The 21,719-nt window shown below is 35.4% G+C and overlaps 1 protein-coding gene across 1 annotated transcript in view; it reads left to right on the forward strand.

The window, feature by feature from the left end:
• LOC148945341 (dual 3',5'-cyclic-AMP and -GMP phosphodiesterase 11-like) overlaps positions 1-21,719 on the forward strand; it is a 256,119-nt gene that overhangs the window by 225,261 nt on the left and 9,139 nt on the right. Inside the window, exons 14-18 of the mRNA XM_089099013.1 lie at positions 590-689; positions 6,116-6,202; positions 16,000-16,167; positions 18,786-18,895; positions 20,955-21,042. Coding sequence (XP_088955139.1) covers positions 590-689; positions 6,116-6,202; positions 16,000-16,167; positions 18,786-18,895; positions 20,955-21,042 — 553 coding nt within the window. The remainder of the gene's footprint in view (positions 1-589; positions 690-6,115; positions 6,203-15,999; positions 16,168-18,785; positions 18,896-20,954; positions 21,043-21,719) is intronic.

Here is a 21,719-nt window from a genome sequence, read left to right on the forward strand (position 1 = left end):
TTTTATAAATTTCTTCTTTATCTTGTATCATTATATTATCTCGAAATTAAAGATTTGGCGTAGAAAACTTTCTTTTGTGTTGCTCATGCGCATTTACCCCCTCTAAGCCTTTATTTGTTTTTTCGTTGACAATGAATTTTTATAATATTTTCTTTTTTTTATTATAGGCTTCACGGCTCCATCACAAATGATGATTAACCGATAGTCCTGGTAGTTACCTCTTTTTACAATACTGAGATATTTGTTATACCTTCTCTTGAACGCGTCAGGGGAAGGATTTTTCGGGATTACCTCTGCCGGCAATCTTCCATGTGGCAACCGATCGCCGGTTGAAACTCGTTTTCAGATATTCTTGGCGGGGAGTACCCTGCTCAAGGTAGTCCTGACGAGCTGTACATAGGATAGTTGATCGCAATGGCTTTGCTATATCAGGAACGAGCTCCGATAGCTCCTCTGATGGACGGTTATACAAGTACTTATAGAAAACCGACATTTCTTGTTCTTATTCTACCATTATCAACTATTGGATTGCGTGGTTTATAAATAAATAAATTAATTAATTTAGCACTGACTTTCTCTTTATTTTTAGGTATGAAAAAACAGTTTTAGCAATGGCCAAACAACGTGTAACTCTAGAAGTGCTAAGCTACCACGCAACCGCTTCTTCGGAGGATGCCACTAAGCTAAGCGTAAGTTTGCATTTCCTTTGATTTTATATCAAGTTGTTTTTAAGAGAATGATTAATGATCTAATGATCTGATAATTATAATCTATTATCTTATATAATTTATCAGTGACACAGTTTTCGCGTATGAATTTAGAACGATCTTTTTTTCTAGACAGATATCAAGCTCTAGACAGATAGAGAAAAACGATAAAAACGCACTTCTAGTGCGAAAACATAAAAAAACGCAATCTTTTATCTTTTTAAGTGACAAAAAAACGCACTTCCAGTGTTTGCTTACCAATATTGTACATATATTAGATGCTTAGATGTGTGAATTCAAAATTTGACAGGAAGGAAGACTACTGGAACTTTCTGATGGCCCCATAGAGCAAAGATGTATTTAGATTGTTATATCTGAACCTAGACATGTAATATTTGGTCCTTACATTTTAGGATCTTTGGAATTTTTAGAACCGTGTACATTAAATGTGCGTTTTTACAACCAAAATGCTGGAGTTTTTTGTGCGTTTTGGTGTGTTTTCAACCTGAATCGAATCCTCTTGCTGGAACGATGATTTAACTCGACCTACCTCCTAATTTGCCTAACTCCGAAATCTGTTAGATATTTTTAGATTAAACTGATATTGTCAAATGTTTGGAAAATTGATTCAGTCGCACCGTAGGTTGCAAAACATTAGCAATAGTATTAACCATTCGCTGTGGAAAAATCTCGTCATTATAGTAGGTTTGAACGATGATGTCATCTCATGGAAATGAAGGGGGGGGGGGGGATCAAAAGAATTTTTCAAAATCTAGGAGGTATTTTTTTTAAATACAAATGTAACAGCAGCAACAAATTTTCGATGAAATCACAAAAAGAAAGCTATTTGTGGCAAATCCCCCCCCCCCAACCACCCAATTGGTGCCGCTGGATTTTAATTATTTTAATGGAACCTGGTATGCGCGAAAAACCATCCGGGTGTTTAAATAGAATATTATTTTTTTTTTCAAAGCTGAGCTGAAGTGTCCGTCATAAAAAAATAAGATATATTGGTCAAGTAGATTTGTAATTGTATACCTCAAGTGTTGAAAAATGCTGACGTTTCATTCTCAGAAAAGATTGAAAAAAAAAAATGATTGCTGTTGAACAGGAAATTTTCTGATTATATCCACGGTAAACTAAGAAGTAGGCAGACGTAGCTTTTTCTAGACAAAAATGACCTTTTTTGCTTCGGAAATAGGATTTCTTTCTCCATTGGGGGTCATTTTATCACTTTTTGATGCTGACTTGTTAAATTATCCAAATAGGCTTGAATACTTTAATGGTCATTTTATGCGATTACGGAAATAAGTTGTTGTGTGAGCTAATATGGGGATTTGGCTAATATAGTCTTGCTTAAAGTACTACTTGATTGGCTAAGTGAAACGAGTTATTTTTGTTTACATTTTTCTGTATTTTTGTATTATTTTTGTTGGAATATTTTGTAAGTGAAACGCTATATCTATCCGTCACTTAAATGCGGAAATCCCTGCAAACCTGAAGAATATACGACCCAATCCAAGTTGTCTGCCCATATAATAATAAGGAGGCCTCAGGATCTCTGAGTCTGTAAAGTACGGTGAAAGACACGTGGGGGGAAGAAGCTTATTTTAAGTTGGGGTTGAAAGGGGAAGAAATAAAAATTATTTTGAAGTAAGGGGAGGATCCATTGATATTGGGGAAAGAGAGAGGAAATTTAGGGGTCAGAGTGTTAACCCAGTCCCTTGTCCGATGTGGGGGGAAGATGACGAGGATATTTTTTATTATTTGGGGAATTGTAAAGAATTGGCGGATCTGAGAAATGAGTGTTTTTCGTCAGTATTGGCAGATAGAAGGTGCGTGGAAGGGGTTGTTGGATCACGAGTTAAAATGACAGTAAGGAATCTGGCTAAGCATGTTGATGAAGGCCTGATACATCGTGAAAGATGTATCTCTTTATAAATCTTTTCGTGAAGATCCATGTTTAAGTACGTTATTTTTTTTTCTGTTTTTTTTCCTATTGCCCGATTGCTTTTTTTGGAAATGCATAGATACATACATACATAATATTAATAATGCTTTATTTACAACCCGCTAATAAACACAAGAGAAGAGCAGAGTACAAAGAAAAAAGAAATGAAAAAACCCAATACAAATCAAATTCAAAAATACCAAAACTTTACAAATGAACGAAAAGACGGATGAGTTCGTGGTGCTACCAAAGCTTGCCATGACTGACTTTAGCAACTTAGCGTGCAGTAACTCAGGCTTATTTGTCACATTATCAATAAGTTTATGAATATATCAAAATTAAACAAGTATTTTACACTAGGCATTACTATTTTTTTGCATTCGCCTAGCGCATGCTTGTTTGTCTACTTAGTTAACATTTCCAATATCAAACTCGAGTTTTCCAAACTTTACCGTTTCTGATACGGATGTAACTGCAAATGCCTATAGGCTGAAAGAGACAAAAACCACGTGGAGTTGACGGTTTGTGTGCGCTTCACCTTGTGAATGGTACTCGTCTTTGTATGAAATGTTAACATTATTGTACCGGATAATATTTGTAGTTGGTTTTGTACCCGATGTTTCCTGTACAGGGCAACTTACGCCCATCCTGAAAAAAGGGAAGCCAGCTAACCTATGCTCCTCTTATCGCCCAATTACTGTGTTGCTAATTTTATGCAAGCTTCTAGAAATGCTTATATTGTCAAATGTTAGACACTGTTGCCAAATGCCAATCCACCAGTTTGGTTTTACGGTGGGGCGCGTTTGTGCTGATGCTCTGTTCACCCTTGCTGCTATTTTGTCTGATTCTGAGGCTATTTTGTTTGACTCGTCGGTGCACGCGCAGATCCTTCTAGAAGCGTATAAACAAGGGCTAAATTTGTGAATTGTCAGAGTATTATATTATATGTACAATAACCTTAGAGCGCAAATCAAAATACCCTCAAAGTCGGTCGAATCCGCTGTTGTATTGGTCCGTAAAGTAGTCATGCGAGGTTCAGTTGTGTCTCCGAGTTTGTACAACAATAGTGTTCTCCCGGTGCCAGCCCAAGTAGCTGCTAATTGTGTTTCAAAAGGAATAGATGTTTCATTGATGACGCATACTGACGCCTTGCTTAATTTGAACAGATCCGCTGATCGACTTTCGAAGAGTTTTGCTGTGTTGAATAGGGAATACAATAACGTAGGTTTGTCGTTTAATGTGTCAAAATCTGCCATTTTGTTTTTCAATGCGGAGCAGTGTGAAGAAGAAATCCATTTGGGCGATTCAATTGTGAAACCATCTGAGAGTATTACTTACCTTGGTTTACCAACTGGTCGAAGCCTCCAATCCACCGGGACGCTGCTTATACGCCACGTAGAAGTGAAAATCCGGATTGCGTATGGGTCAATTATTGGTAACAGACATCGGTTCTGCCGTAAATATCTTTCGTAACTATATAATGTCATTGTCCTTCCACATGTACTGTATATAGCACTTTTTTGGAAATACCTGTCGTCCGCTCAGTGTGCAAAAGTAAGAGTTCTGTTTTTCTAATTCACGAAGTTCCTTCTGAGATTTCCACCATGGACAAGTAACTCCTATATCATGCGTAATTATGGTGTATCCGATCCAACAGTCTGTGTTAACCGTGTCGCCGAGAATTTTTTTAAAAACGCTAAGGGAAGAGCGAACCCGTTGCTAGCCATCCTGTGCCAGTAGTTTTGCTAATGAACATCAAATATGTTTGGCAATGTTCCCTAGTGTGACTTTTCTTTTCTTTTTCCTTTGTTATGCTCCGTTTTAATTCCATGTGAATTTTCGGGCAATAAATTTACTTACTTACTTACTTATTTCAAGGTGAATCTAGTTCATGCGAACAGTTCATAAAATTTTTAGCCATTTTTGAATTATGCACGGCCATTAAAGTATTTTTCTAAAACCTCACTCACTGCTGTTTATGCTCAAATTATAAATATTTTTACCATCACTATTATTGTTCCAAAACATTGCAACAGACATGCGCTGGATTATCAGTGACTTCATTTTTTCAATATCTGTATTTGGCAGGGACAATCTAAAGCATTCAGCAACCTCGGAGGTAAACGTTTCTGGCCTTCTTCTACTTTTTAATGAAGGACTTGCTTCATTTTATCAAAGCTAGATGGAGTTTCTCAATAAATTTAAATACTTTTAATGCAATGTCTGTGAAGTTAGCTATTAGATTTAAGTTCATGGGATCTTATTTAATGTACTACTCCATGGATTGGTCAAACAATTCAAACATTCAATTGTCAATTACTTTTTTTTTATTTCTGTAAATAGTTTCTTAGATCATACTGCTATTCCATTTACAGAAAAAAATTCCATAGATAAAAAAAATATCAATGGGGGCATTAGTATTAAAAGAGATGAAAGAGAAAATAGATTAATTTCAATTTACAATTTCAATAACTTAATAAGGGGGCAGGTCAACATTCAAAACAGTAATGTGTTACATAATTTCGCTCCCGATTACCTTGTGAGCGAAAATCAGGATGAGGTCAATGCTGAAAAGAGCCAATGGACCGCAGCTAAGTTAGCAAAAAAAAAAAAACCATTTAATATATAATACATAAGTTTCTTTGACCTGTTGCCATATAAAACCTTAGATTGTCTTCATAATTCCAATGATCTTAACCTTGTAATTCTAATCATGGGTTATGACCTGGAGTCTTATGTAACTTCTTTCAAATATTAGTATTCAATTTTTGCTAGACCTCATTGCCAATCCTAAATTATACGAGAGACAATCTTTTGTCATTTCTGTGTGCTTATTCAGGCTTTTTACTATTATTGTAATATTTTGGATATTATTAAGATGTGAATTTTATTTATTTATTTGTTGCTTTGTGTGTGTGTGTTTTTTTTTGTTTTTTTTCTTTTCCATTATATGTTGCGTTTGACTTAATTTAACTTCAATATTTCTTCAGCTGATAAAGGCTCCTAGACGTGGAGTCGAAATATTCAGATTTTGGTTAGAGTTTTTTTCTTTTGTTCTACTGTTTTATTTAAATTATACTCTTTTTCTCTCTCTTAAATTTCAATATCTGTGTTGTGAAAGGATAATCAAAAGTTTTGAGATGTTGTTAATGCGCGCATTATATGCTGTAATGTGAATTTGATGTAACAACGTAATGTACATCATATGCTGACTCGCAGCTATACTCTGCAACTTGTCTAAATGTTGAATCCAGATACTGTGTTTCATTTGTTTTCACATTAAAATTTATCTGGTTGACTTATTTGAATAGTCGATGTACATGTCAATATTTACGAGATGCTTTGGGTAGTTCTAACTTGAGAATTTTCAATCTCAAAAAGTGCTTGTTTTATTTTGGACTACGCACATTTAATTGTGCCTAAATTTGTTGCTGTTACTCATACTTATTTTTTTCAGAATTTATCTGTACCATCAGCTCAAGCTTATCGTTTGTATGACTTAAAGTTCAATGACTTTGGACTGGAAGACCCGGAAACCCTTCAGGTATGTCGTAATTTTTCGGTTCTATTTAAAAGTGCGTTCAGAGAAATTAAACTAGAGATTAAGTCAACCTACCGAAGAAGCATAATGTGCTCCTTCTAATTAGAGTTTGGCTTGAATAGTAACTATGCCATGTTGAAATAGGCTTTTTAGATTGAAGTACTCGTAGCTTACCTAAAAGTAGTTAAGCGTAAGAGAATTTTGTATCAATCACATATTCAATTGCATATAACCTTAGAGGCCTAGAGAAAAAAAAATGAAAGAGAAAGAAACATAGAGGGAATCAAACTTCATAATTCTTAAAACAATCAGTGAGCTGGCAGTGGCAGCTGTTATAAGCAGTCCCAAGCATCGGTGATATATGACAACAAAACAGGTTGGTATTACCAAAGCATAGCTTGGTGTTACAATTTGCAGAGTTTATAAGAAGTCTGTATCAGTTAGCATGACCAATATATCATAGAAGTACCTTGGTGCAATATCATTATTAATACTGAATATGAAAGAAGCCTTTAAAATCTGAAATGTCCAGGAAAGGCAACATAACGATCAATACTATAGCTGATTCAATAGCCGAATTCTGAAGGGTTCTTGTAAAAGAAATGCAGAGATTGTATTCTACCACAATGAATAATGGCTAGATTTACGTTGCCTGGAAAATGTGAAGTGACGCAATCACCTTGGGTCAGTTTCACTGACAAAAGTGTTGCAAGATCAGCAGTTCGACTTCGTTTCTTTTTCATTGCTTAAATACCGTGGCACTCAATCCGTCAAAGTCTTAAAAATTTTACGTCTGAAAAGGAATTTTTTATTTAAAAAAAAAAAAAAAAAAATGTAAAACGTTCCTTAAAAACGGTCTCAAAATACTCTATGCTTTAAAAAAAATTATTCTTTGTTTAATGACACCCAATCATTGTTATCGGTTTTAAAATACAACACGTATACAAGCTGTTGCTTTATTACTTTGTTCCAAAACATAGAATGGACACAATCTATAAATGGGCGCCCATATGGGGGAAGGGGCAGAAAGGGGGCTCCATCCCCTCCCCCCTGGCTGATTGATGGTACCTTATATTTTATAATTTTGTTTTTAGATTTCTATTATACACCATTGGAAGTGCCGATTAGACCAGGTAAGCCCCCCCCTAAATTTCGACTTATGGGCACCCATGAATTTATATTGTTGTTTCTAAAATTGCAGTATGTACAAGCTAAGCCTACATGACGTCGCCTTAACACATAACAAGTATCAATTTTTTGTTGTTGTATATGGTGGTAAAAACAATTTCATTTTATGTCTATCACCGAGTGGTTGCCACATAAACGCTCTACTAATAGTCATCAAACTACGTCAGTGCGTTGCTTTATAGTTTATAATTGCTTGATAACTACATGCATGGAGGTGCAAGTTCCTACCATAAAAAGTGTCGGAAATGAATATGAATATTTTCTCCTCTGTCCCATTCTTTGGGACGGAGGAGAAAATAATGGACAATAAAACTTTGAAGCCTGCTAAAGCTTGAACTGTATAGTTGAACAGTCTAAAATTTCTTGATTTAATCTCTTTGGCTGTTGGTACCTTTCTATAAATTTCAAGATAATGTGGATAAGTTTAGTCAGGAAGGTAGATGGGGCTCAGGAGTTATGGGTTCCTCTGAAAATCCATATACTCTATTCATATCGGCCCACAATTACTTGTGCCATAACTTTTAAGCAGATTGGAGGATGGGGAAGGGTAATAAAACTTGGAAAATCATCATTCTCATGTCATTTTTGCCCAGGGTACTTGCCTTGTAAATTTTAAGCTGATCAGTAAAAAAAATGCCTGTACCTTTTTCTGAAAGGTTGGTGATTGGGAGAGGTTTAGGAGAAGCCAGTTGCCTAATTTATATCCCCCATTATATACATGGAAAGTTGTTGTGTGATTCTGCTTTAAACTGGTTGCAATATGCAATATAGAAGCCACTTGGCAAGTTTGCCTCTTCAGTCATAAGATTTGAAAATCTTTGCGTGAATTTTGTTCAAAGAGGTGCAAAATACCTACCTTTTTCCCGAAAAGTTGAGATGGGAGGGGAGGGGAGAGGCTAAATACCACTTTTGCCTCCATCTGGTTTTTGATGCAAATCAATTCTTAACTGGTTTTGTAACACGGTCATTATCATCTTTTTTTCAGTGTACACACAAGAAAGAAGTTGCTAGACCCTCCAAATTTAAAAAGTGCATATCAAACCTATCCTCTGCCTCGGTACCAAATACAAGAAATGAATAGCGAGCTTAACCTAAATCACAAAAACAAATGGCGCGCAAAATTAGATCACAGCACTTTCAGACCAATGGAAATCTGCCCCTTTTTTGGATCTCTAAATTTTCCAAGTTTTTATTCGAAGAAAATATGTTAGCAATAGGACCAGGGAAGCCTCGCACATCTTAGCCACTTTCAGATTCAAATCTGAAGTTCAATTCGAAACAGCTACCTGCTTTGTCTGAGGGTTTGAACGGAGTTTCAACTAGAAAACAGAACCATGGCTCGAAGAACCGAAAATTTGGTTGAACAACTTTAGACGGCGTTCTCTGACATAAACTACGAGACTCCACTTCCGCTCGCACACTGTAGACTCTGGTTCAGGGACAAGCGAAAACCACCTTTCTTGGCCCCAGGCAAGAATCATGCGTAACTTTAAAAATGTAATACCGTTTTCGTCAATCCGGCCAGAGGTCCTAAATTTCCGTAAAAACGGATGTTAGACCCTTACCACTTTCTCACAATAGACTGACATTGGGGGCACAGGCAAAAATGAATGAAGAAAACAGGACAAACCAAAATGTTACTCCTGCAACACAATAAAATAAATAGGGTTAGAGTAGCGCGCGATATAGCATTTGCGAATTTTTTATTTCTTCAGAGGACTAGGATTCATTTTTCAATTATGCCTATGTTCCTAGCTATTTTTAACAGAAACACACATTACATGGTCAGAGAAAGACAGAATTTGATCATCAGTTCTACCTGTTTAGTTTTTCTTTGAAATTTGACAGGTGTCACTCACAAGGCCTAGAAGACAAGAGTAATCATCGATAGATGTCCCAGAAATCCCAAATGCAAATTAAATATATTTCACAACTACTGCTTATCACCCATTTTGGAAGGCTGATCGCTTTCCAGTTTGATTGTTATCGGAGACTCTATTCGATTGCACAATATAACTTTGTGGATGTATGTAAAAACGATCAGAATTAATAATTTTGTCATAAATGGGACTTAGAAAAATTTCCCCAGTGTCTCTATTGAGAGCTACCTTTTGATGAATGTGCTTTTTCACACATCATTAGCGATCAGCCTTTAAAAGTGCTTTACGCAAAATAAAATTCTGAAATGCCATTTAGACTTGTGTTTTTTATTCAGTTACCCTTTCACCGTTACTAGGAAAGGGTCGTCCAATTTTAGTTTGGTGTTTTTATTTTAAGGTTTGGTTTTTACATTTTTATCAGTTTTATTCTGCACTGAGGACGGTCAAGCGGAGGTCTTGACCGAAATATTTGCATAATTTTTCAATTTTTTCACTGGCTGTTAATTGTCCTCGTTTTCTTCCTTTCTTCGCGATTTTTTGTTTATCATGATTAGCCAGTGTGGTCTCAGAAATTATTTACGACTAGCTTACGGGGAGCTTTTGACCAAGTCTGTTCTTAATTATATTGATTTGTCTAAAAAACACGCCAACCTTATTAATCAACAAGAATTTTTACAGCATTGTAGAGTAAAGAGAATTCTTCCGAATTCTCTTCGTTTCCGCCTAAGCCTAGGTACACAATCCGAAAGGAAATTTAGGGATTGGGTTGTTTTTCAGTATTTGGTTCACATTTTAAAAGACCAGAAAAAACGACGTTTTTTCCTAAGTAATACAATTTCAAAAACTTGACAATTTCTACAGCAAAACCTTTCACCGACGGATTTTCAGCAGATATCTAGAATAGCTCAGAATACTTTCCGCCACGACTTTTGTCTGGCTAAGGCTCGTTTATCAGAAAAGTTTGAAAAATTAGAGTACGAAAAATTTCAGAATTCCAGATGTTTTCTTCCGAGATTTTGTCCTGGTCCGGCCATTGAGAACCTATCCTCTAAAGTTCTTACTCCGGAAGAAACCCATGTTTTGTCCAAGGGACCTAAATTTTGCCTACCTCAAACACAAGTGAATTTTTCAGAGATAGTCTCCAATGTGGAGGCAGGTATATTTGGATCACGTGGTTCTGAGGAGTATCAAGATTTACTTTGAGGAGAGGTGGTTAAGAATATTCTTGATTTCATTCCATATTCCCCAAGGTCAAAAAATCAGGAAACACAAACTCTCAAAAATTTAAAAAAAGACCCAAACATCATTATCACCAGGACTGATAAAGGAAATAAAATTGTTATCCTTGATAAAACTTAATATAATACAAAAGTTACAGATATTTTATCCGACACCCATACTTACAAGCCCGTAGATTCAGACCCCACCGATAAGTTGACACGTTTAGTACGAAAGGAGCTAGGAATTTTGCAAACTGAAAGACTTATTACTCCACAAATGCATAAATTATTTTACCCTAAAGGTTGTTCAGCTCCTAAATTTTACGGGCTCCCAAAAATCCACAAAGATGGAGTCCCTCTACGCCCAATTGTGGCTTCTTATAGCTCTCCGACTGCCAGATTGGGGAAATGGTTGTCAACACTTTTTCGCCCCCTTATGCAAACATAAACTTCATACATAAGAAACTCAGTTCACCTTGTTGAAAAATTAAAAGACATTGAAATAAAGAAAGATACAATTTTGGCCAGTTTCGATGCCATTTCTATGTATACGTCTTGCGACATTAAAAAATGTGAACTAGCTCTTCAAAGGAAATTAGAAGATAATATTGATGAAATAGACTACAAAACACTGGATATAGAAACTATTATGCGTCTTGTCCGTTTTTGCAATAGTTCCTCCTTATATTTCCGATTTAATAATCAATTTCTCACCCAAATCATGGGTTTACCCATGGGTACAAGTCTTTCACCGTTTTTGGCAACTTTTTATATGAAATTCATAGAAACCTCTGCTCTGAAAAATTTTCCGATGAAACACCGTTTCTGGGGTAGGTTTGTGGATGATGTTATTTCTGTATGGGAGCATAGAGGAGAGTCACTTAACTCCTTCTTAACTCATCTAAACACTTTGGACTCTAACCTTCAGTTCACTTTAGAACTAGAACATAACCACAAACTTCCTTTCGTAGATGTTTTAATTTTTAATAAGTCTCCTGTCCTTGAATTTTCTATTTATAGAAAGCCTACGCATAACGATATGTATTTGCATTTTTCCTCCAACCACTCTCCCTGCATAAAAAGAGGAGTTGTTATTTCTTTGGTTGACCGAGTAATAAGAATATGCTCAGAGCCTCACATAGACTCAGAATTGAATTATATTAAGGACATTTTATTTTGCAATGGCTACCCTATAAAATTACATGAGACCATTATAGACAGAAGATGAAAAAAGGCAGAAGGGAGTGCATCAGGTCCACAAGCTCCAATAGATAACGTCCCATTTGTGGATGATAATAAAATTTTCACTGTTCTACCCTACATTCCAAAATTGAGTGCCAAATTGAAAAGAATCCTTAAAAAACATAAACTTAGCGTCGCCTTTAAAAATTCAAATATTACACAGAACTTTTTTAACAACGGCAAAGATAAAACCAGCCCCCTTCTGGGTAGTGCTGTTTATAGAATTCCTTGTTCTTGTGGCTGTTTTTATGTTGGTAGAACCCAACAGCAATTGGGGGAGAGGTTATCTGAGCACAAGTCCTCAATCGATAAGGCAATGAGGTTACGCCAAAGGCCTGAGGTTTTTGATTCCGCCTTGGCGCATCATGTGTACGAGAATCCACACCATTTCATTTTGTTTGACGAGGCCTCTGTCGTTGCCCCCGTTAAAGGTCTCACGCAAGTTTTCAGGGAGGCAGTTAAAATAAAAAAGCACATTCACCAAAAGGTAGCTCTCAATAGAGACACTGGGGAAATTTTTCTAAGTCCCATTTATGACAAAATTATTAATTCTGATCGTTTTTACATACATCCACAAAGTTATATTGTGCAATCGAATAGAGTCTCCGATAACAATCAAACTGGAAAGCGATCAGCCTTTAAAAGTGCATTACGCAAAATGAAATTCTGAAATGCCATTTAGAATTGTGTTTTTTATTCAGTTACCCTTTCACCGTTACTAGGAAAGGGTCGTCCAATTTTAGTTTGGTGTTTTTATTTTAAGGTTTGGTTTTTTTATTTTTATCAGTTTTATTATGCACTGAGGACGATCAAGCGGAGGTCTTGACCGAAATATTTGCATAACTTTTTCAATGTTTTAAATGGCTGTTAATTGTCCTCGTTTTCTTCCTTTCTTCGCGATTTTTTGTTTATCAGTTTCAAACGTTCTATAAGAAATCAGCCACGTTGAATTTAGCATATATTTAAATAAATCATCACGACTCTCACCCCTTATAGAAAGAAAAAAAACATTTTTATAAAAAGAAAGTAAAGAACGACGTTAAAACTTAAAACATACAGAAAATATTTTACATATACGGAGGGGTATCACCCCTTTAAGCCACCTACATCAATTGTTTCACGCCAACAGCGGATCTTCTCGTGGAAGAAGGGTGTACCTGGAGCCTCAAAAAGCACTTTATACGACCAAATCTTCCCCATTTTTTTTTTACAGAGGTGCTTCAAATCAACATGGAGGGGAGTCCACCTGATATCCTTGTTTTTAGAAGAGCACAAGCTAACTCAGCGTACGACAGGAAAGTTGAGGGGGTGATGGCTCTCCTCTTAATGCAAAAATATTTCTAGTGCGTAATCGAAAACTGCTCTCATAATTAGCCAATGACTTCCTCTTGCCCCTAGAAAATTGACGGTGCTTCCTGAAAAAAACATTTTGGTACTTCAACCCCCCCCCCCCCCCCCACCCTTTCTTGCTGCCTCAAAAATGTTTCAAAATTTGTACCTTATTTAAGGAATGATTTTTTTAATCATTTTTAATCAAAAATTATGCTTGTGTGTAAAGAACGGGGGTCAAGGGAGGCAGTAACCTCCCTCGGATTTACTTTAATCCTGACTATAAAGAGCTGGGCACACGTAGCTGATTTTCAAATCAGCGCCGATTTTAAAAGAAATCAGCGTTGATTTGAGCTTGAAAAATTTTCTAGTTTTCGGCGCCGATGTAAAAATCAGCGACGATTTTCATCATGATCATCACATTGAAAAATAGGGATACAAATAAACAGTCAGCCAGAGATGTCTGTGGTGAAAGACCCCATTACTGAGCTGAGAACTAAACTGAGAATTAAGCTGAGATCAATTATGCAATTATTAGTAAACTCCAGTTGACTATATGTATCCTTGATTCTTTGTTTTGGAAATTTTGCACAATAAATTTTTTTGTCAGCCAATTTTTCTTACTACAATCATTTGTCCACTGATGCTGAAATTGGTTCCCGAAATCAGCTACGTGTGCCCAGCCCTTAATATAAAAAACGGACGGAAGTTAAATATAAAAAGTAAGCTTTCAAATGAAAGTGAAATTGTAACTCTCGGTTCAGACAGAGAGAATTTACTCCGGCAGATAATCCAACTGTATCAGTGAAAAACTATAGTTGCCGTTATGTTTTCACAGGATTGTCTCTCCCGTGGCTGTTTCTATTGTTTTGAAAAAAAGTTAACCATCAGTGTCTATTGTGCTGCAGGTTTGTTAGAAAAATTGCCTATTTGCCCAACACAAATGGAAATTTTTCAACTCAATAAATTGGTTGATAACACAGCAAAAATTGCTTAATTTGGCAGCTAAGTTGCTGTAAAAACAGGATTTTACTCTTTTGTGAACACATATGTGACCTAGAGTAATGGCAAAAAGATTAGAGATATAATTGATTAAAAAAGAAAAATAAATCGGCTTATTGCTTAGAATCAATAAGTGTATAATCAATGACCATTGAAATTGATTTAATATTTTCTAGTGCATGCATTAAGACGCATCACAGAACAAGGGAGAAATTGGGTATTATAATATAACTAAATAATAGTGACCTATTCCTATGAACACTTTGAACTAGACAGATTTCTTCAAAATTAGAGTCTGTTTATTGATGCCAATTGGTGTTTCTCAATTGGTGATGCCAGTTTTAAACATAGTTTCAAAGCTTGGATTTACTTAGCTATCAATTTTTCGAATGAAACGGAGTGGAAGGCAATAAGAAGTAAATGAAGATGCGTAAAAGTATAAATAGTGAAATGGGATTGATCAGCACAACTGAGTTTGTTTTAAGAAATCATTTTTTTTCTTCTTCAAAACTAGGTTAGCATTTTGTTTGTAAATGTTGTGGAATAATTTTTGCTTGTTTCAAGTTTGACTTATTGTATGACTATTTCTGCTCGTTTCAGGTTCTAACATTGCTCTTTCCTTTCTTTTGGAAAACTTGTTTTTCAATAATATGTCATGTTTGGAATGAGTTATTTTCCCTATGTACAACTGAAGTCAATTCATTTGTAATAATATTAATAATTCAATATTAGGGATGGTATAATTATTAACAATATAAAGTTATATTTTTTGGTTGTATTTTTGAATAAAATACCAGAAAGAGAGTAGTAGTGTCTGTTGAACACATAAATATAAAAATAGGAAAAAATACCGCATAACTTTTATTCAGAAAAATGTAAATTAGAGCAAGAGGGTTTACAATTACCAAGTTTCCAAATTATTTATCTTGGATACTGGTTTCCTCCTGTGTTTCTCATGGTTATTATTCTTAATTCTCTCTCTCTGTCTCTCTCTCTCTCTGTCTCTCTCTCTCTCTCTCTCTCTCTCTCTCTCTCTCTCTCTCTCTCTCTCTCTCTCTCTCTCTCTCTCTCTCTCTCTCTCTCTCTCTCTCTCTTTCTCTCTTCCTCATTCTATTTCTTTGTATTTTGCTGTTTCTGGCTCTTCTTTCTTTCCCCGTTATACTTTCTGTTGCTCCTTAGCTCCGTATAATAACTACATGCTATTACTTACGATCCGGGTGCTAAAATTTACCATATGGTCTGCACCTTTTGATAGATTTGTCGCCAGGTACAGTATTATATATCTTACGGTGAATGACCGAAATCTGATGAATGTCGACATTCACCGGTGAAAGTCCGAAATAAATTTAAGAATTGTTTCGGACATACACCAAGCGACCATGTGTTTGGTGAATGTTGAGCATTTCTGAGACTCTAACCTAATTTCTAACCCATTTTTGACATTTATAACCTAATCTGTCACCATTAAACCTTGCGTAAGACTGATAAAGCTGACTGATCAATAAACACATGGTCGCTTGGTGTATGTCCGAAATATTTGCTAAATATCTTTATTTGAATGTCGACATTCACTAGATTTTGACCTTTCACGGTAACATATACATTCCATTTTGAAGGGATGAAAGAAATAACATTCTTTAAATGTCCTTTTGTATCCTCGACTTTTAGTAGTACGAGGGACGCTCAGTTCATTTCAATTTGTCCGTCAAAATAATTTGTCGCATTTGCCTTTCACTTAGATATTTCAGGTATGACAAGTCTTCTAAAATATACCCAAGCCCAATTTTTTTAAAAATCCCGTTCAAAATCAAGAGTCTGCAAAAATAGGACACGGCTTGTAACTCTCTTAGTTACGACTCGTAACGGCTTGGTAGCTACGGATTGTAACTCTCTTAGAGTCTTTGGAACGAACCTCATTGACTTTTAAATTATTTTCCAGGCATGTCTTCGGATGTTTATGGATTTGGATCTGATTCAGCGATTTCATGTTGATTATCATGTTTTATGTCGTTGGCTATTATCTGTGAAGAAGAATTATAGAAACGTGACTTATCATAACTGGCGGCATGCATTTAATGTGGCTCAAATGATGTTTGCAATTGTTACCGTAAGCTTGTTGTTTTATTGTATTTTTTTAATTATAATATAACACTGGTTGCCGAGTGGATTGCGCTGGTTGCGCTGGATTTAGGATCCTTTGTCCGAAAGGGCGAGGGTTCGAATCCTAGTGTACCCAATTATTTGGTTTGGGACGAGGGTCAGTGGTGTGACTGTAAGCTAAGCCAGAGTCGACCCAGTTCTAAATGGGTACCTGGATAAATCTGGGGAAGATAAACAGGAAGGAGTTGCGACAGCACAGGATGGTTGGCCCCCAACCCCCCATTGCACTTCATGGCTGAAGGGCCAAGAAACAAAGATCAGCACTGTCGGTAGGGACTGTAAAGTCCAATGCCGTATTCTTTACCTTTTTACATTTTACTGGGTTTATTTCCAAGGAGCCCAAAAAAGCCACTTTTCAAAGATACGTGTGTTATATCATTTCTTGTCAAAAGAACGTGTGTTGTACCGTCTTCTATATAAAGATGTAGGTTTGTTAAAACTTACATTTCATTAATATTATCTATTTTTAATTATAAGAAGCACTACATATGGCGATTTCTTTTCAAATGAGCGCGTAAACATCTCTATGATGTATCAGTCGGCACCTGCTGTGATGGAAAAAAAGGTAACATCATTGCGTCCCATGTAAAAAAAAACTATTTCCCTTTTGCTGAAGATGGGGACTTTAGTTGTTCGGAATGGGATTTTCGAATGTGGCGATACCAATGGTGCAGTTTTCATTTCAACCCGACACCATTTTGTGGAGTTTTAAGCTATTTTTCGAAATTCCCACATATTTGTTTTCGCAATAAACTTTTATGATCAGGATTAATAGAAATAATAGTTACCATTCCTGAATCAGTTTAAAATAACGGTTTTTCTCACTTGCAGTTCTTTTTTAAACGTGTTTTCAAATGTTCAGTTACTATGGATAAAAGATGAAATACAATAACTAGTATTTCTCTGGAAGTTGGTGTTGACTTGGAGGGACAAAAAAGCTTATTTGATTATTTTTTATGTGTGTAGAATATATTAGTGGGAAAAGAAGTGGTGAAAATTTAATAAAAAGTTATAGTTAATTGATATTTGAGGACCCACATTAATGGTAGAAATTAACTCCTGTCATGTATAACTACCTCCAATAGATAGAAAGGAAGCTGTAAATAAAAGAAATAAAAGAGAGCAATTCAATAATTAAATTGACCCGCTTAATTTTCCAAACTTTTTTTTGCTGATCCTGATCATGAGCACGTCTGTAACGACGTAGAAAATAACTAAAAATACCTCAATGTAGACTTGATTGCTAAAAGTAGATGTTTAGTTTTGAGTTTTGTGCAACACATAAAAATAAAGAGGATCAGTTCTGTGGTGGTACAGTGGGTTTGACCGCAGCTTGGTAATACGAGACCCAGAGTCCGAAATTAGCTGCAGAAACACGCTGCAGGGCCGACGCAAGGACATTAGTAGTCAAGCGGTGTCGTCAATCCAATATATATAATAATGAGGATTGTGAATAATTAGTGTGTAGGGGTAATGGTGACTTATTTCAAAAAAAGATAAAAAAGCAAACAAAGGCAGTAGAACAGGTGAAGAAACCTTGACAATTCGTTGTGTGAGGTAAATTATAGTATGCATAAGGAAAATAAATTTTATCTCTTGTTCAATTTTTTTTCAATAATATTGTAACACTCCATTTTTCTATGATCCAAATGTTTTACGTTTAATGTGGAGCAAATTGTTCCCAAATCATGACCAACGCATATCGCAAATTCTGAGCTAAAATGAAGAAAGAAAGATAATATAAAATGTAAACATATAAATATATGGAGCAAATTGTTCCCAAATCATGACCAACGCATATCGCAAATTCTGAGCTAAAATGAAGAAAGAAAGATAATATAAAATGTAAACATATAAATATAAATATATATATATATATATATATATATATATATATATATATATATATATATATATATATATATATATATATATATATATATATATATATATATATATATGTTTTTACTGTCTGGCGTAGCTTGAAAATTATTTGCGGATAAATCTCTTAATTATTGCGGATAGATCTCTTAAATAAATTTTTTCAGAGTTTTCAAGGTTGTGGTAGCTGGGGTTCGAGTTTAATAAAACAAAAATTGAGGAAAAAGAGAAGAGATTCCGCAGTAGGCAAACAAATGAATAAAGAAAACTTTTAGAGCATTTCAATTGCTCCATCAATTTTTATTTTGCTTTTAGAGTGAAATATTGACTCTTAAAATTTTGTTACTTTTCTTCACTTCAGTTTTGAAGTAATGATTGTTGTGGTTTGATTCTATATACTTTTCTTGTGTGTGTGTGTGTTTTTTCTAAAGCTGGTTATTCAAATAAAATCAAAAATTCTATATACTTTTCTTGTGTGTTTTTTCGTGTTTTTTTATTGTTTTTTTTTTTCGTGAGAATGGCTTTTGATAAAATTTCTTGTAGAAATATCATAATTGTAATTCTTCTTACCCTGGCTGAATATTTTCTTGTTTTTCTTCTTGAATTTCGATTTGTTCTGTTGATACTAAATTTGTTTAAGAGTTACTATTTTTGATGCATCTCTATTTATATATTTTTCTTTAGACTACAGAATGGTGGTGTTACCTTGGTGAAATGGAAGTGCTTGCTTTAATAATGGCCTGTCTCTGTCATGATTTAGACCATCGCGGAACTAATAATTCCTTTCAAATCAAGTAAGTATCACTTTTTTTGCACAGCAGGGTTTGCTCGTTTTTCTTTCTTTATGTTATGTTAGGCCAATGTGGTTTAATAAATTATCCACATCAGGGCTATCAGTTTCTGAGACTTGGCTTTCTACTGAGACGGGATACTCGTTTCTGAGACTCGCGTTTCTACTAGTTGCCATTGCACCACGTTTGACTCTTAAAAAGGGAATTAGAATTTTCAATATCTAATCATTTTAGTCCCCTCCGAAGTTTATCCGGCCACTTCTTCCATAAAAATTTATGTGCCTACAGGGCATATGTTACTACCCTTTCCTCGGGCCCTGGGGGTGGGGGGGGGGGGTATATTGACAACACAATTTTTGTTATCTGATCGTTGGGCTATTTCGAACAAACCGGCAATCTCAAAATTTTATCAGACGCATTTGGAGAAACAAGGTTGTGTGTGTGTGGAGAGGGGGGGGGGGGGTTAGATGCCCACATATCCCTATTGATTCATAAAAAGGTGACTAGAACTTTCAATTTCAAATCAAATGAGCCACCTCTGAAGCTTATACGACCAACCATTACATAAACACCTTATATGCCCTCGGGGCATAACTTAAAACACTTGCCCCGGGCTCCAGGGGTTTGTGTCGACCCTGCTGTTTTGTTATCTAATGTTTGAACTATTTTTGACAAAATGGCTATCATAAAATTTTATCGGATGGGTTTGGGGAAAAAGGGCGTGGAGGGGGAGGCTAGTTGCCCTCCAATCTTTTTTACTCTTAAAAGGTGAACTAGAACTTCCCCTTTCCAAACAAATGAGCCCTCTCTGAAGTTTATATAAGCATCCTATCCATAAGAACCACTTGTGCCCCCAGGGCATAACTTACAACGCCTTCCCCGGGGCCCTGGGGGGTTTTGTTGAAACCGGAGTTTTGTTATCTGATCTTTGAACTATTTTCAACAAAATGGCTATCTCAAAATTTTTATCGGTTGCATTTGGGAAAAAAAAGGCTGGAGGGTGGAGGGGGGCTAGTTGCCCTGCGATCACTTTTGACTCTATAATACAGTCAAAAACAGTTTTGACTCTATAATAGAGTCAAAAAAGTTTTGACTATAGATTGTTGCATACATATAAAAATATATTGATTGTTGCAGAGTTCTTGTCACTGGGCAATAATGGAGAGACTCTCCAAGAATAAAAAATAAACTTTATAAATTCCAACTGTTGATATTCTATTATCACCTAATAGATATTCGACCTGAGAGTAAACTCAGGTTATATGTTGTATTTCGAAGAATCATTGTTTTAATAATTTTTTTTTGTTTTCAAATATGGGTAATTTTGAGGAAAATATCGGACTGAAAATCATATTACGTATCTAGATGAAAAAAGTTCGATACTTAAATGCTTTGTGGGCGTAAAATCATGCGGACTGTGCTTTGCTAGTTGACAATGTTCTCTTTCGCCATCTATCTTTAGATCTGCTTATTGTCTATCTTACTAAAATTAATCCTGTTTCAAAGAAAGGCCTCGAGACTAAGTGGATGAATCGGCGCATTATATGAAGTCTACATAGGTGGAGTTTTTTTTAGTAATTTTGTCGTAATTCAGGGCTGTATCAGGAAGCAAAATATGTTTTCAATTATTCATTTCGTAGAAACATTTTTTTTAAACATATTTCTATCACTAAAAAAAGGGGTTCATCTGAGATATTGATAATGTTAAAGGATAAGAAAATTAATGTTTAGGATTTTGACTACTTGGCCGAGTAATGGGGATTGTTTCTTTTTTTTTTTTTTTTTTTTTTTTTTTTTTTTTTTTTTTTAGGTATGGAAATACGTCTGGGACCCTTTGAGCTAAGGGTACTAAACTACCTCCCCCTCTACCTGGTGAAGCAGTACTTTTCATGTCTAAATATGTTGTAAATATTGTTTTCCAGTTGACCTTACCGATTTAGACCAACCTAATATCTTTGGGGCTCAATTAGCTATTGTCGGAAAAAGAATATGTTAGATACGCCCTTTAGTTTTAACGATGACGGTATATTAATGGTCCTGTATCCTTGTTTTGTACTTATAGGGCGTCTTCACCATTAGCTCAGCTGTATTCGACGTCTACGATGGAACGGCATCATTTTGATCAATGTTTAATGATTCTCAATAGTCAGGTAGGAAGGATTATTTCTATTATGATTGCATATCAATGATACTCATTTTCACTATTGCTTCTGAGAAGAAGTCAATAACTTAACAAGGCAAAATCAAATTGTTACACTGGAATAAAAATAACATCTCCAATAGCGCTTCCGCAGTAGGTGAATTTTTAGGGATTTCCCCAAATTTCCCCGAAAGAAAATTGGATTCTCCGAAACCTCCCAAAGAACTAGGAAAGTTAATAATTTGTATTTTCTGCTGACGTTCGTGTATTTACTAGCATTAATTTTCGAGGATATTTTGGAGAACCCATTTTTTTGTCTTTTTTTTTTTTTAGAAATTTGGGTAAAACACGAAAACTTGACGATAATGAAAGAATCGGTGTACAAATATGCCACAACTGAAACTATCCCATTTCCAAAACTGCAAGTTTTTAGAAGAGCCGTTTCAAGTTTTTTAAACTACTTTTCCGGTTCTTTAATGTAGTTTGTTGGCGAACCGCCAATAGAAACTATAACAGTAAATTGAGAACTAAATCTTTATAACTTATACAGCAATTGCAGTAATGATGTAACGAATGTAAAGAATCAGGGAAATACTAACTGAAAATTAGTATTCTTATTGTAACAACTCACACTTCACACTTTTGTCGTGAGGTTGCCGTTTCTAAGCAATGAGTATCTCAAAACTA

Source organism: Artemia sp. Qi Xiang Cuo, chromosome 13 (genome assembly GCF_049724085.1).
Source record: "Artemia sp. Qi Xiang Cuo chromosome 13, ASM4972408v1, whole genome shotgun sequence".
NCBI lineage: Eukaryota > Metazoa > Arthropoda > Branchiopoda > Anostraca > Artemiidae > Artemia > Artemia sp. Qi Xiang Cuo.